The sequence below is a fragment of the Somniosus microcephalus genome, chromosome 21 (genome assembly GCF_052327205.1).
Source record: "Somniosus microcephalus isolate GS21.2 chromosome 21, FLI_Smic_1.0, whole genome shotgun sequence".
NCBI lineage: Eukaryota > Metazoa > Chordata > Chondrichthyes > Squaliformes > Somniosidae > Somniosus > Somniosus microcephalus.
The window spans coordinates 28430969-28444573 of NC_141007.1; the positions used below are offsets into that span (position 1 = coordinate 28430969).

Consider the following 13605-nt stretch of genomic DNA (forward strand, 5'->3'; position numbering starts at 1 on the left):
TGATCCTCGCCGGCCAATTTGACTTCCTGTTGGGAATAGAGAGCATTCAGTAAAACTTTTCTCCAGCAGAAAGCTCAATGCAGATCAAACAGAATTCCTTCAGTTTGTGGTTAATCAGTATTTATCATGTCTGCAGTTTTGGTTTCTTGTCGGTGATGCTTCATGAAACTCCCAGGGGGTTCAGTGAGTAAATGCCCCAAACATTTGGTAGCGAACCATACAGACAGGAAAGCCCCTGGTTCATTCCTTGATCTTTGTTGAATTGGTTGATTTTATTCAATGTATTGTCCTCAGTGCCCCTGGGATGGGGAGGAGGGGAAAAATCAGCTCAACTTCCTGCTCCTGATGTTATCCAGTGGCTGCCTGCTGGATGGTGGACATTGGTGGTTCGGCTGTGATCCTTGATCAGGTAATCCCCAGACAATCGCTGTCTGGGCTGATGCTTGAAGACTGGCCACTCAGTAAGAGGGCCACGGTGCCTGAACAAACAGGAAACTGTTCAACCTCCGTCACCTCCAGTCCAGATCCAAGGTCGTCCCATCCTCTGTCATTGAATTACACTATGCAGATGACGCTTGCATCTGCGCACACTCTGAGGCCGAACTCCAAACCATCGTCAACACCTTCACCGAAGCGTACGAGAGCATGGGCCTTACAGTAAACATCCGTAAGACAAAGGTCCTCTACCAACCTGCCCCCTCCACACAGTACTGCCCCCCGATTATCAAAATCCATGACGAGGCCTTGGACAATGTGGACCACTTTCCATACCTCGGGAGCCTACTGTCAACAAGGGCAGACATTGATGACGAAGTCCAACACCATCTTCAGTGTGCCAGTGCAGCCTTCGGTCGCCTGAGGAAGAGAGTGTTTGAAGACCAGGACCTCAAACCCAGCACCAAGCTCATGGTCTACAGAGCAGTAGTGATACCCGCCCTCCTGTATGCTTCAGAGACATGGACCATGTACAGCAGGCACCTCAAAGCACTGGAGAGGTACCACCAACGCTGCCTCTGCAAGATCCTGCAAATCCATTAGCAGGATAGGCGCACCAATGTCAGTGTTCTCGCTCAGGCCAATATCCCCAGCATCGAAGCTTTGACCACGCTCGATCAGCTCCGATGGATGGGCCACATTGTCCGCATGCCCGATACGAGACTCCCAAAACAAGCGCTCTACTCGGAGCTCCGACATGGCAAGAGAGCCCCAGGTGGGCAGAGGAAATGCTTCAAGGACACCCTCAAAGCCTCTTTGAAAAAGTGCAACATCCCCACCGACACCTGGGAATCCCTGGCCCAAGACCGCACAAAGTGGAGGAGAAGCATCCGGGAAGGCGCCGAACACCTCGAGTCTCTTCACCGGGAGCAAGCGGAAGCCAAGTGCAGGCAGCGTAAGGAGCGCACGTCAACCCAAGCACCCCACCCACCCGCCCCTTCAACCACCGTCTGCCCCACCTGTGACAGAGACTGTAGGTCCCGCATTGGACTCATCAGTCACCTGCAAACTCATTTTTAAAGTGGAACCAAGTCATCCTCGGTTCCAAGGGACTGCCTAAGAAGGAAGAAGAAGGAACCAACCCAACCCCATCAAGAATCTACACCTGCAAGAGAGAGGGGGAGGAAATTAGGTTTGGGAGTGGGGGGTGGGGGTTTGGAATCATGAAGGAAAGAATGGATTGGTATGGAAATTCCGAGACAATCCTACAAATAGAGGGATGGATGGGGCCCACTGTCAGTAATTTGTATATTCTGCGTGTGTGAGTCTTTTCTGCCGAAATTCCCAATAAGCTGTGAGTTTGCGACACATTGAGCAGGTTCCAGTAAGACGGCAGGAGTGGAAATCACATTCTGATTTAAGTTTTAAAAAAATGGCCACCCACTTCATTGAATAGAATTTTTTTTTTAGTAATTTTAGTCCATTCATTTTTTTTATTGCTTTGGTATCTGCAGAGTGAGAAATCATACTGCAAAATAATAGGGAGGGAAATAAAGTTGTTTCTCTCTCTCCCTGGTCTCTCTTACCGATCGTACTCTCATCTTCATGAAAAGGTATTTGGAAATTTTTGTTTCTGTTTATGAAGATAACTGGTGTAAGTTACATTGGGGGTAAGTTTGATTCTGTGCGATAGTGTAAAACGGGTGATAGCGAATCGGCAGCCTGTTTTTCCATCTCTCCCCATTTTTATTTCCATTAAAATAGAAAGGTTTTGGATGGAGTAAAGAGGGAGAAACATTTTCCACTGGCAACAAGGTTGGTAACCGGAGGACACAGATTTAAGATAATTGGCAAAAGAACCAGATTTAAGATAATTGGCAAAAGAACCAGAGGCGAGATGAGAAGACATTTTTTTACGCAGCGAGTTGTTGTGATCTGGAATGAACTGCCTGAAAGGGTGGTGGAAGCAGATTCAACAGAAATATTCAAAAGAGAATTCAATATACAGGAAACTCTTTTTTTATCCGGCACCGACGGGACCGGCGTGGTGCCGGTTTATCAAAAAGTCCGGATTACAGAGAGGTATAGTAAAAGGTACGAGAGCCCCGTACACAGCAACGATCCTGGCTTCCCTGTTGCTTAGCAACGGGTTCAGGAACCCCGTTACACAGCCACAGATCCAGGAACGGCCACTAATATGAAGTAAAACTTACCTGAACCTACTCCTAAATTTTGCCGGTTAACAGAGATTTCCGGTTATTTAGGTGCCGGTAAATCGAGAGTTTCCTGTATACTTGAAAAGGATAACTTTGCAGGGCAACTGGGGGAAAAAGCAGGGGAGTGGGACTAACTGGATAGTTCTATCAAAGAGGCGCATTGGGCTGAATGGCCTCCTTCTGTGCTGTATGGTTCTATGATTAATAGCATCTGAGTCTAAAATAGGAGGCTCCAGTAAATATGGAGCTACAGACCTCTACCCAAAATGCAAATAGATTTATACCGCTTGTGCGGGAGCAGAAACTGTTCAATAAATCCCATGGGTTTCCGGCCCGGCGAGTTAGGTTAAAATTAGCTCCATAGATTGCACGAAGTCAATGGAAATAAAAATCAGGAAAGCTGTAAAACGGGCTGGAGACGCGCTAGCAGCTGTTTTACACTATCTACCCCACAATGAATCACTGTTAGAAAGCTATGAGGAGAGATTGAGTAGATTGGGCCCATACTCTCTGGAGTTTAGAAAAATGAGAGTCGATCTCGTTGAAATATATAAGATTCTGAGAGGGCTCGACAGGGTAGATGCTGAGAGGCTGTTTCCCCTGGCTGGACAGTCTAGAACTATAGGTCACAATCTCAGGACAAGGGGTCGGCCATTTAGGGCTGAGATGAGGAAAAATATCATCGTTCAAAGGGTTGTGAATCTTTGGAATTCTCTACCCCAGAGGGCTGTGGATGCTCGTTCATTGAATATATTCAAGGCTGGGATCGATAGATTTTTGGACTCTAAGGGAATCAAGGGATATGGGGATCAGCTGGGAAAGTGGAGTTAAGATCGAAGATCAGCCATGATCTTATTGAATGGCGGAGCAGGCTCGAGGGGCTGTATGGCCTACTCCTGTACCTAATTCTTATGTTCTTAAACTGGTGCATGGCTTGTCTCCCTCTCACAACAACAACTTGCATTTATATAGCACCTTTAACATAGTAAAATGACTTAAGGCCCTTCACAGCTGTGTTATCAAACAAAAGAATATTTGCCGAACCGTGAGGTTGTAAAGAGAGTGTCACTTTTAAGTGATTCCCTAAAATTAAACGTTTTTTTCCCAAATCTTTCTCTTGGAGATCGAGATGAATAAGAAGCGGGAGTCGGAGCTGCTGCGACTGCGGCGTGACTTGGAGGAAGCCACCCTGCAGTCGGAGTCCACGGCCGCAGCCCTTCGCAAGAAGCACGGGGACACGGTGGTGGAAATAACCGAGCAGTACGAGAACCTGCAGAGGATACGAGTGAAAACGGAGAAGGAAAAGCAAAGCATGAAACTGGAACTAGACAACATGACCCTCACCATCGACAGCCTCCAAAAAGCCAAGGTAGTGCAGTTACTTATTTAAAATTGGTTGAACATTTTAACTCCAAATATAACTTTTTTTATTGGTAGTAAACAGTTTAACTGACCTGCACCGACCATTCACAATTAACTTTTTTTTTGGAGTGAGTGTTGACACCACTGTGTCAGCCAATGAGTTGGAGGCAGGGCGGGACTTGCAACATTGCTCAGCAAACAGTCTATTTTAACAGAGGCTCTACGAACTACAGCAGAGTCTCCCGATAAAAGCAGGATTATTTCTCCAGCAAAATGCAGCAAGTGGGGGGTAATTACATAATACAAATCTTGTATGTAAAATCAATCCCAATCACTTACAGCAGGCATGATTGATGAGGGAATTACCCAATCATCTCCATTCTGGCCGGGATCTGTGGTGTTACTACATGTAGCCTTGTTTATTGATACAGAATGATGGGTGGCTGGGAGAACAAGAGGGTATAGTCTTAAAATTAGAGCTAGGCCATTCAGGAGTCAAATCAGGAAGAACTTTTTTGCACAAAGGGTAGTGGAACTCTGGAACTCGCTCCCCCCACCACACCCCTCCAAAAGGCTGCGGGATGTTGGGTCAATTGAAATTTTCAAGACTGAGAGTGATAGATTTTTACACAGAAAATGCTGGAAATACTCAGCAGGTCAGGCAGCACCTGCAGAGAGAGAAACAGAGTTTAATGGGCCGGAATTTGCAGTGATAATAACGGTGAACTAACAGCGTTCACCGTTATTACCCCATTGAAACTGACCGCAACTTCAGGATTTAGCGCATGCGCATCTAAACATGAAAATCCTGAAGTTGCGGTCAGTCATTCACCGCTCCGACACTGGCTGCGCTGTGACTCCCCACCTCCCTCCCACCCCCTCCCCCCATAGCCGGCAATCCGTGTAATCAGGAAAACTGACGAAAACTTGTGTTTTTCCACGGTAATATCGCTGTTAAACACCCCATTAAATGTTAAGCCTTGTTGGATTAGGTGTAACTGGGGTTTTAACAGCGTATTGGCTGCTAAACAAACGTTATGGCCCTGAAAAACTCATTTTAATTTTTGTGGAGTGTCGAATTTCTCCATTATGATAAAAATTACAAATTTTAAGAAACTTTAAAAATAAAATGTAAAATATTTTTTTACAAGTTTGTTCATATTTATTTTAGGTTCTACCTTATCCCCGTGTGAGAGCCCCAATCTTTGTTTTGCTCTCTGTAACATTTTTTAAAAGTCGGGATAAAAGCAGGTTCTCATTTCCTGCGTCCCTGTCTCTGACAATTCTACAATGTGAATTGACTGCTTAGACAGCTTGTTGACACCACAGCAGATCGCGCTAGGGGATTCCCACTGTACTGCACTGAAATCACCTGCGCATCAAAAAAGGCAGCTTCTCGCCACAGAGATCGTGAGGTCTTTGTGGGCAACTTTCTTCAGGGCCAACGGCGAACGCCTTTGCTTCGCCGCTGGCCGTGAGTTCTGGGCTAATGTTTCAGGTCTAATGACCTTTCATCAGAACCGACGAAGGGTCACCGACCTGAAACGTTAACTCTGTTTCTCTCCCCACAGATGCTGCCTGACCTGCTGAGTATTTCCGTCAGTTTCTGTTTATATTTCAGATTTCCAGCATCCGCAGTATTTTGCCTTTCGGTAGATTTTCGTTGGGTAAAGGTATCTAGGGATCTGGATCAAAAGCAGATAAGTGGAGTTGAGGTACAGGCTCAAGGGGCTGAATGTCCTACTCCTGCTCCTATGAGTGACTGCGAGGCAGTAATCTAATAGGGAAGTTCAAATGACATTATAAAAGTCAAGAATAAATGTTTAGCGGTTTGTATCTGTCAAGTGAACTTCAGCTTTAGATTAGTGCTTTCAAGTCACTCCGGCGTATCAGGTTTTTTCATTAAGTAACATATGCCGGTAACATTATTCCTTGCTACATGCAGTGAAACCTGGTATCGCTGTATCCCAGATCATATAGTAGGACAGCAGTTCCTGTAAAATCTTGTGATTCAGGGCTCTCCCCATGGCTCAGTGGGGAAATAGACTGCCCGGTGTGACACTGAGTCTTGTAACCAAGAAGGTCTCCGGTTGGACCATTTTAGCTGGTGGGGGCGGGGGGGAGGGGGGGGAGCGGTGGAGGCGGGAGCGGGACTGGGCCAGGGAGGTAACAGTTGGACTTGGCACTTGTGGTCTGCAGGGAGAGTTAAAAATCAGCCTGGGTACTTGCCAATGTTCCCTTTAAGCTGCGCGGCCACTCTCTGGACCTCCTGCGCAGCTGGCTTGCTGGCTTTTCAATGCAAAAAAACGAGCATGTGCGATATTTTTACGGAGCCGCGCACCCAAAGAAAAAATTAATGGGAACATTGGTGCCTGCTCCCAATCACTATGGATGTAAACGGGGTTAGTTATGATTCATCCTCTCCTAGCTTTAATGCCCCCATGGTTGAATTGCCTGTCTATATTCATTGTCTAGGCTCACATATGGAGAATAGCTACTTGGGTGAGGTATTAGAGGGCACTTGGTGACCATGGATCTGTATCCTATTATGAGTTACATCATTCAGGGTAGGAAGAGAGAAAATCAAAGTGAAAGAAAACGAATATATGGTGTGAGGGAAATCAAAAAGGAGATGGAAATGTAAACATTTATTATATGGGAGGTTATTATATGGGAGGGAGGGAGTTTTTTTTTTTTTAAAAAAACCTCTTCAAGACAACTTCTTCTTCCATGTCATTCAAATTTGTAAATGTTAAGTCAAAACTGGTAATTGCCACATTGCTAACAACTATCCCCAGGTCAATACCTCTCGGCCCCTGTCGGTGCCGAATCGGCCCACAACATGGAGCCTCCCCCGGCCCCACCGTGTGACTCCCCCGACCCCCACCGTGTGACTCCCCCGACCCCCACCGTGTGACTCCCCCGACCCCCACCGTGTGACTCCCCCGACCCCCACCGTGTGACTCCCCCGACCCCCACCGTGTGACTCCCCCGACCCCCACCGTGTGACTCCCCCGACCCCCACCGTGTGACTCCCCCGACCCCCACCGTGTGACTCCCCCGACCCCCCACCGCGTGACTCCCCCGACCCCCACCGTGTGACTCCCCCGACCCCCACCGTGTGACTCCCCCGACCCCCACCGTGTGACTCCCCCGACCCCCACCATGTGACTCCCCCGACCCCCACCGCGTGACTCCCCCGACCCCCACCTCGTGACTCCCCCGACCCCCACCGTGTGACTCCCCCAGCCCCCACCTCGTGACTCCCCCGACCCCCACCGTGTGACTCCCCCGACCCCCACCGTGTGACTCCCCCGACCCCCCACCGCGTGACTCCCCCGACCCCCACCGTGTGACTCCCCCAGCCCCCACCGTGTGACTCCCCCGACCCCCACCGTGTGACTCCCCTGACCCCCACCCCGTGACTCCCCCGACCCCCACCGTGTGACTCCCCCAGCCCCCACCTCGTGACTCCCCCGACCCCCACCGTGTGACTCCCCCGGCCCCCACCGTGTGACTCCCCCACCCCCACCGTGTGACTCCCCCACCCCCACCGTGTGACTCCCCCGGCCCCCACCCCGTGACTCCCCCGACCCCCACCGTGTGACTCCCCCGGCCCACACCCCGTGACTCCCCCGACCCCCACCGTGTGACTCCCCCGACCCCCACCCCGTGACTCCCCCGACCCCCACCGTGTGACTCCCCCGGCCCACACCCCGTGACTCCCCCGACCCCCACCGTGTGACTCCCCCGACCCCCACCCCGTGACTCCCCCGGCCCACACCCCGTGACTCCCCCGGCCCACACCCCGTGACTCCCCCGACCCCCACCCTGTGACTCCCCCGGCCCACACCCCGTGACTCCCCTGACCCCCACCGTGTGACTCCCCCGACCCCCACCCCGTGACTCCCCCGGCCCCCACCGTGTGACTCCCCCGACCCCCACACCCCGTGACTCCCCCGGCCCACACCCTGTGACTCCCCCGGCCCCCACCGTGTGACTCCCCCGACCCCCACCCCGTGACTCCCCCGGCCCCCACCCCGTGACTCCCCCGGCCCCCACACCCCGTGACTCCCCCGGCCCCCACCTCGTGACTCCCCCAGCCCCCACAGCGTGACTCCCCCGGCCCCCACACCCCGTGACTCCCCCAGCCCCCACCTCGTGACTCCCCCAGCCCCCACCCCGTGACTCCCCCGGCCCCCACACCCCGTGACTCCCCCAGCCCCCACCTCGTGACTCCCCCAGCCCCCACAGCGTGACTCCCCCGGCCCCCACCTCGTGACTCCCCCGGCCCCCACCCCGTGACTCCCCCGGCCCCCACCCCGTGACTCCCCCACCCCCACCTCGTGACTCCCCCAGCCCCCACCTCGTGACTCCCCCGGCCCCCACCCCGTGACTCCCCCGGCCCCCACAGCGTGACTCCCCCGGCCCCCACCCCGTGACTCCCCCAGCCCCCACCCCGTGACTCCCCCAGCCCCCACCCCGTGACTCCCCCGACCCCCACCCCGTGACTCCCCCGGCCCCCACCCCGTGACTCCCCCGGCCCCCACACCCCGTGACTCCCCCGGCCCCCACCTCGTGACTCCCCCAGCCCCCACCCTGTGACTCCCCCAGCCCCCACCCCGTGACTCCCCCAGCCCCCACCCCGTGACTCCCCCAGCCCCCACCCCGTGACTCCCCCGGCCCCCACCCCGTGACTCCCCCGGCCCCCACCCCGTGACTCCCCCACCCACACCCCGTGACTCCCCCGGCCCCCACCCCGTGACTCCCCCAGCCCCCACCCCGTGACTCCCCCGGCCCCCACCCCGTGACTCCCCCAGCCCCCACCCTGTGACTCCCCCGGCCCCCACCCCGTGACTCCCCCGGCCCCCACCCCGTGACTCCCCCGGCCCCCACCCCGTGACTCCCCCAGCCCCCACCCCGTGACTCCCCCGGCCCCCACCCCGTGACTCCCCCGGCCCCCACCCCGTGACTCCCCCGGCCCCCACCCCGTGACTCCCCCAGCCCCCACCCCGTGACTCCCCCAGCCCCCACCCCGTGACTCCCCCGGCCCCCACCGCGTGACTCCCCCAGCCCCCACCCCGTGACTCCCCCGGCCCCCACCTCGTGACTCCCCCAGCCCCCACCCCGTGACTCCCCAGCCCCCTCCTCGTGACTCCCCCGGCCCCCACAGCATGACCCCCCCCACCCACACCCCGTGACTCCCCCAGCCCCCACCCCGTGACTCCCCCAGCCCCCACCCCGTGACTCCCCCAGCCCCCACCCCGTGACTCTCCCAGCCCCCACCTCGTGACTCCCCCAGCCCCCACAGCATGACCCCCCCCACCCACACCCCGTGACTCCCCCAGCCCCCACCCCGTGACTCCCCCAGCCCCCACCCCGTGACTCCCCCAGCCCCCACCACGTGACTCCCCCAGCCCCCACCTCGTGACTCCCCCGGCCCCCACCGCGTGACTCCCCCGGCCCCCACCCCGTGACTCCCCAGCCCCCACCCCGTGACTCCCCCGGCCCCCACCCCGTGACTCCCCCAGCCCCCACCTCGTGACTCTCCCAGCCCCCACCCCGTGACTCTCCCAGCCCCCACCCCGTGACTCCCCCGGCCCCCACCCCGTGACTCCCCCAACCCCCACCCCGTGACTCCCCCAGCCCCCACCCCGTGACTCCCCCGGCCCCCACCCCGTGACTCCCCCAACCCCCACCCCGTGACTCCCCCGGCCCCCACCCCGTGACTCCCCCGGCCCACACCCCGTGACTCCCCCGGCCCCCACCCCGTGACTCCCCGGCCCACACCGTGTGACTCCCCCGGCCCCCACCCCGTGACTCCCCCAGCCCCCACCCCGTGACTCCCCCGGCCCACACCCCGTGACTCCCCCGGCCCACACCGTGTGACTCCCCCGGCCCACACCCCGTGACTCCCCCGGCCCCCACCCCGTGACTCCCCCAGCCCCCACAGCGTGACTCCCCCGGCCCCCACCCCGTGACTCTCCCAGCCCCCACCCCGTGACTCCCCCAGCCCCCACCCCGTGACTCCCCCGGCCCCCACCCCGTGACTCCCCCGGCCCCCACCCCGTGACTCCCCCGGCCCCCACCCCGTGACTCCCCCTGCCCCCACCCCGTGACTCCCCCGGCCCCCACCCCGTGACTCCCCCGGCCCCCACCACGTGACTCCCCCGGCCCCCACCGCGTGACTCCCCCGGCCCCCACCTCGTGACTCCCCCGGCCCCCACCCCGTGACTCCCCCGGCCCCCACCCCGTGACTCCCCCGGCCCCCACCCCGTGACTCCCCCGGCCCCCACCTCGTGACTCCCCCGGCCCCCACAGCGTGACTCCCCCGGCCCCCACCTCGTGACTCCCCCGGCCCCCACCTCGTGACTCCCCCGGCCCCCACCCCGTGACTCCCCCGGCCCCCACCCCGTGACTCCCCCGGCCCCCACCCCGTGACTCCCCCGGCCCACACCCCGTGACTCCCCCGGCCCCCACAGCATGACCCCCCCCACCCACACCCCGTGACTCCCCCGGCCCCCACCCCGTGACTCCCCCGGCCCCCACCCCGTGACCCCCCCCGGCCCCCACCCCGTGACTCCCCCGGCCCACACCCCGTGACTCCCCCGGCCCCCACCCCGTGACTCCCCCGGCCCACACCCTGTGACTCCCCCGGCCCCCACCCCGTGACTCCCCCAGCCCCCACAGCGTGACTCCCCCGGCCCCCACCCCGTGACTCCCCCGGCCCCCACCCCGTGACTCCCCCGGCCCCCACCCCGTGACTCCCCCGGCCCCCACCACGTGACTCCCCCGGCCCCCACCCCGTGACTCCCCCAGCCCCCACAGCGTGACCCCCCCAGCCCCCACCACGTGACTCCCCCGGCCCCCACCCCGTGACTCCCCCAGCCCCCACAGCGTGACCCCCCCAGCCCACACCCCGTGACTCCCCCGGCCCCCACCCCGTGACTCCCCCAGCCCCCACAGCGTGACCCCCCCGGCCCCCACAGCGTGACTCCCCCGGCCCCCACCCCGTGACTCCCCCGGCCCACACCCTGTGACTCCCCCGGCCCCCACCCCGTGACTCCCCCGGCCCCCACCCCGTGACTCCCCCGGCCCCCACCCCGTGACTCCCCCGACCCCCACCTCGTGACTCCCCCAGCCCCCACAGCGTGACCCCCCCAGCCCACACCCCGTGACTCCCCCGGCCCCCACCCCGTGACTCCCCCAGCCCCCACAGCGTGACCCCCCCAGCCCACACCCCGTGACTCCCCCAGCCCCCACAGCGTGACTCCCCCGGCCCCCACCTCGTGACTCCCCCGGCCCCCACCCCGTGACTCCCCCGGCCCCCACCCCGTGACTCCCCCAGCCCCCACCCCGTGACTCCCCCGGCCCCCACCGCGTGACTCCCCCGGCCCCCACCCCGTGACTCCCCCAGCCCACACCCCGTGACTCCCCCAGCCCCCACCCCGTGACTCCCCCAGCCCCCACCCCGTGACTCCCCCACCCCCACCTCGTGACTCCCCCGGCCCCCACCCCGTGACTCCCCCAGCCCCCACCCCGTGACTCCCCCAGCCCCCACCCCGTGACTCCCCCAGCCCCCACCCCGTGACTCCCCCAGCCCCCACCCCGTGACTCCCCCAGCCCCCACCCCGTGACTCCCCCAGCCCCCACCCCGTGACTCCCCCAGCCCCCACCCCGTGACTCCCCCAGCCCCCACCTCGTGACTCCCCCGGCCCCCACCCCGTGACTCCCCCAGCCCCCACCCCGTGACTCCCCCAGCCCCCACCCCGTGACTCCCCCAGCCCCCACCCCGTGACTCCCCCAGCCCCCACCTCGTGACTCCCCCAGCCCCCACCTCGTGACTCCCCCGGCCCCCACAGCATGACCCCCCCCACCCACACCCCGTGACTCCCCCAGCCCCCACCCCGTGACTCCCCCAGCCCCCACCTCGTGACTCCCCCAGCCCCCACCTCGTGACTCCCCCGGCCCCCACCCCGTGACTCCCCCAGCCCCCACCCCGTGACTCCCCCAGCCCCCACCCCGTGACTCCCCCAGCCCCCACCCCGTGACTCCCCCAGCCCCCACCCCGTGACTCCCCCAGCCCCCACCCCGTGACTCCCCCAGCCCCCACCCCGTGACTCCCCCAGCCCCCACCCCGTGACTCCCCCAGCCCCCACCTCGTGACTCCCCGGCCCCCACCCCGTGACTCCCCCGGCCCCCACCCCGTGACTCCCCGGCCCCCACCCCGTGACTCCCCCAGCCCCCACCCCGTGACTCCCCCAGCCCCCACCCCGTGACTCCCCCAGCCCCCACCTCGTGACTCCCCCAGCCCCCACCTCGTGACTCCCCCGGCCCCCACAGCATGACCCCCCCCACCCACACCCCGTGACTCCCCCAGCCCCCACCCCGTGACTCCCCCAGCCCCCACCTCGTGACTCCCCCAGCCCCCACAGCATGACCCCCCCCACCCACACCCCGTGACTCCCCCAGCCCCCACCCCGTGACTCCCCCGGCCCCCACCCCGTGACCCCCCCCGGCCCCCACCCCGTGACTCCCCCGGCCCCCACCCCGTGACTCCCCCAGCCCCCACAGCGTGACTCCCCCGGTCCCCACCCCGTGACTCCCCCAGCCCCCACCCCGTGACTCCCCCGGCCCCCACCCCGTGACCCCCCCCGGCCCCCACCCCGTGACTCCCCCAGCCCCCACAGCGTGACTCCCCCGGCCCCCACCCCGTGACTCCCCCAGCCCCCACCGCGTGACTCCCCCGGCCCCCACCGCGTGACTCCCCCGGCCCCCACACCCCGTGACTCCCCCGGCCCCCACCCCGTGACTCCCCCGGCCCCCACACCCTGTGACTCCCCCAGCCCCCACAGCGTGACTCCCCCGGCCCACACCCTGTGACTCCCCCGGCCCACACCCCGTGACTCCCCCAGCCCCCACAGCGTGACTCTCCCAGCCCACACCCCGTGACTCCCCCACCATGGTACATCGGGTCCCTATGGGGGCCTTGGAATGGGATCTCTTGATTTAGGGAGTCCCTGTCCCCGCCTTCACCCTTAGGCCAATGACATTGTAGGAGTGGGCTGGGGCTGGGCCCCCTCCAGGCCACACAGGAAAGGTACGCTCGAGGTGGCACCCGACATGTCTGGGTCCTTGGCCGAGTTTGAGCTGATGCAGCTAAGTGTGGCTGAACACTTCACAATTTGAAGGCTACAGTTTTTAATCATGCACAAGCTTAAATTATCTAGAAGTAGGTAAATGAGGGCTGATTCACAGAGAGTGCCAGTCAGAAAAGATCAATTTTCCACCCATTAACATTAGGATTCACACAGGTGCACTAAAGGTGCTGTTTTTAGATTCGATTTCAAACAGGTCATTGGACATTTGGATATACTGTATCAGACCCTGGAATATGGACGCTGAATACTCAATTTGGAAGGGTGTTCTTTCCTCAGCACTGACATTTCTCACCTCGGTGTCAAAATTCACCAGAATTATCAATTTAGATGTCTTCTCTGACTCGAATATCATGTGAGACACACTGTGTGGTGGTATCGGCCTCTGCAGGTGCTGCACGCTAATTCTAGCTGGTCCCTGAGGTTTTGTGGTG

The 13605-nt window shown here is 60.4% G+C and overlaps 1 protein-coding gene across 7 annotated transcripts in view; it reads left to right on the forward strand.

Annotated features, from left to right (window-relative positions):
• The window catches only part of LOC147102664 (putative uncharacterized protein MYH16), a 589631-nt gene that overhangs the window by 261868 nt on the left and 314158 nt on the right, over positions 1-13605 (forward strand). For all 7 annotated transcript variants that reach the window (XM_085963368.1, XM_085963373.1, XM_085963369.1 and 4 more), the window contains one exon: positions 3775-4020. In XM_085963368.1, coding sequence (XP_085819494.1) covers positions 3775-4020 — 246 coding nt within the window. The remainder of the gene's footprint in view (positions 1-3774; positions 4021-13605) is intronic.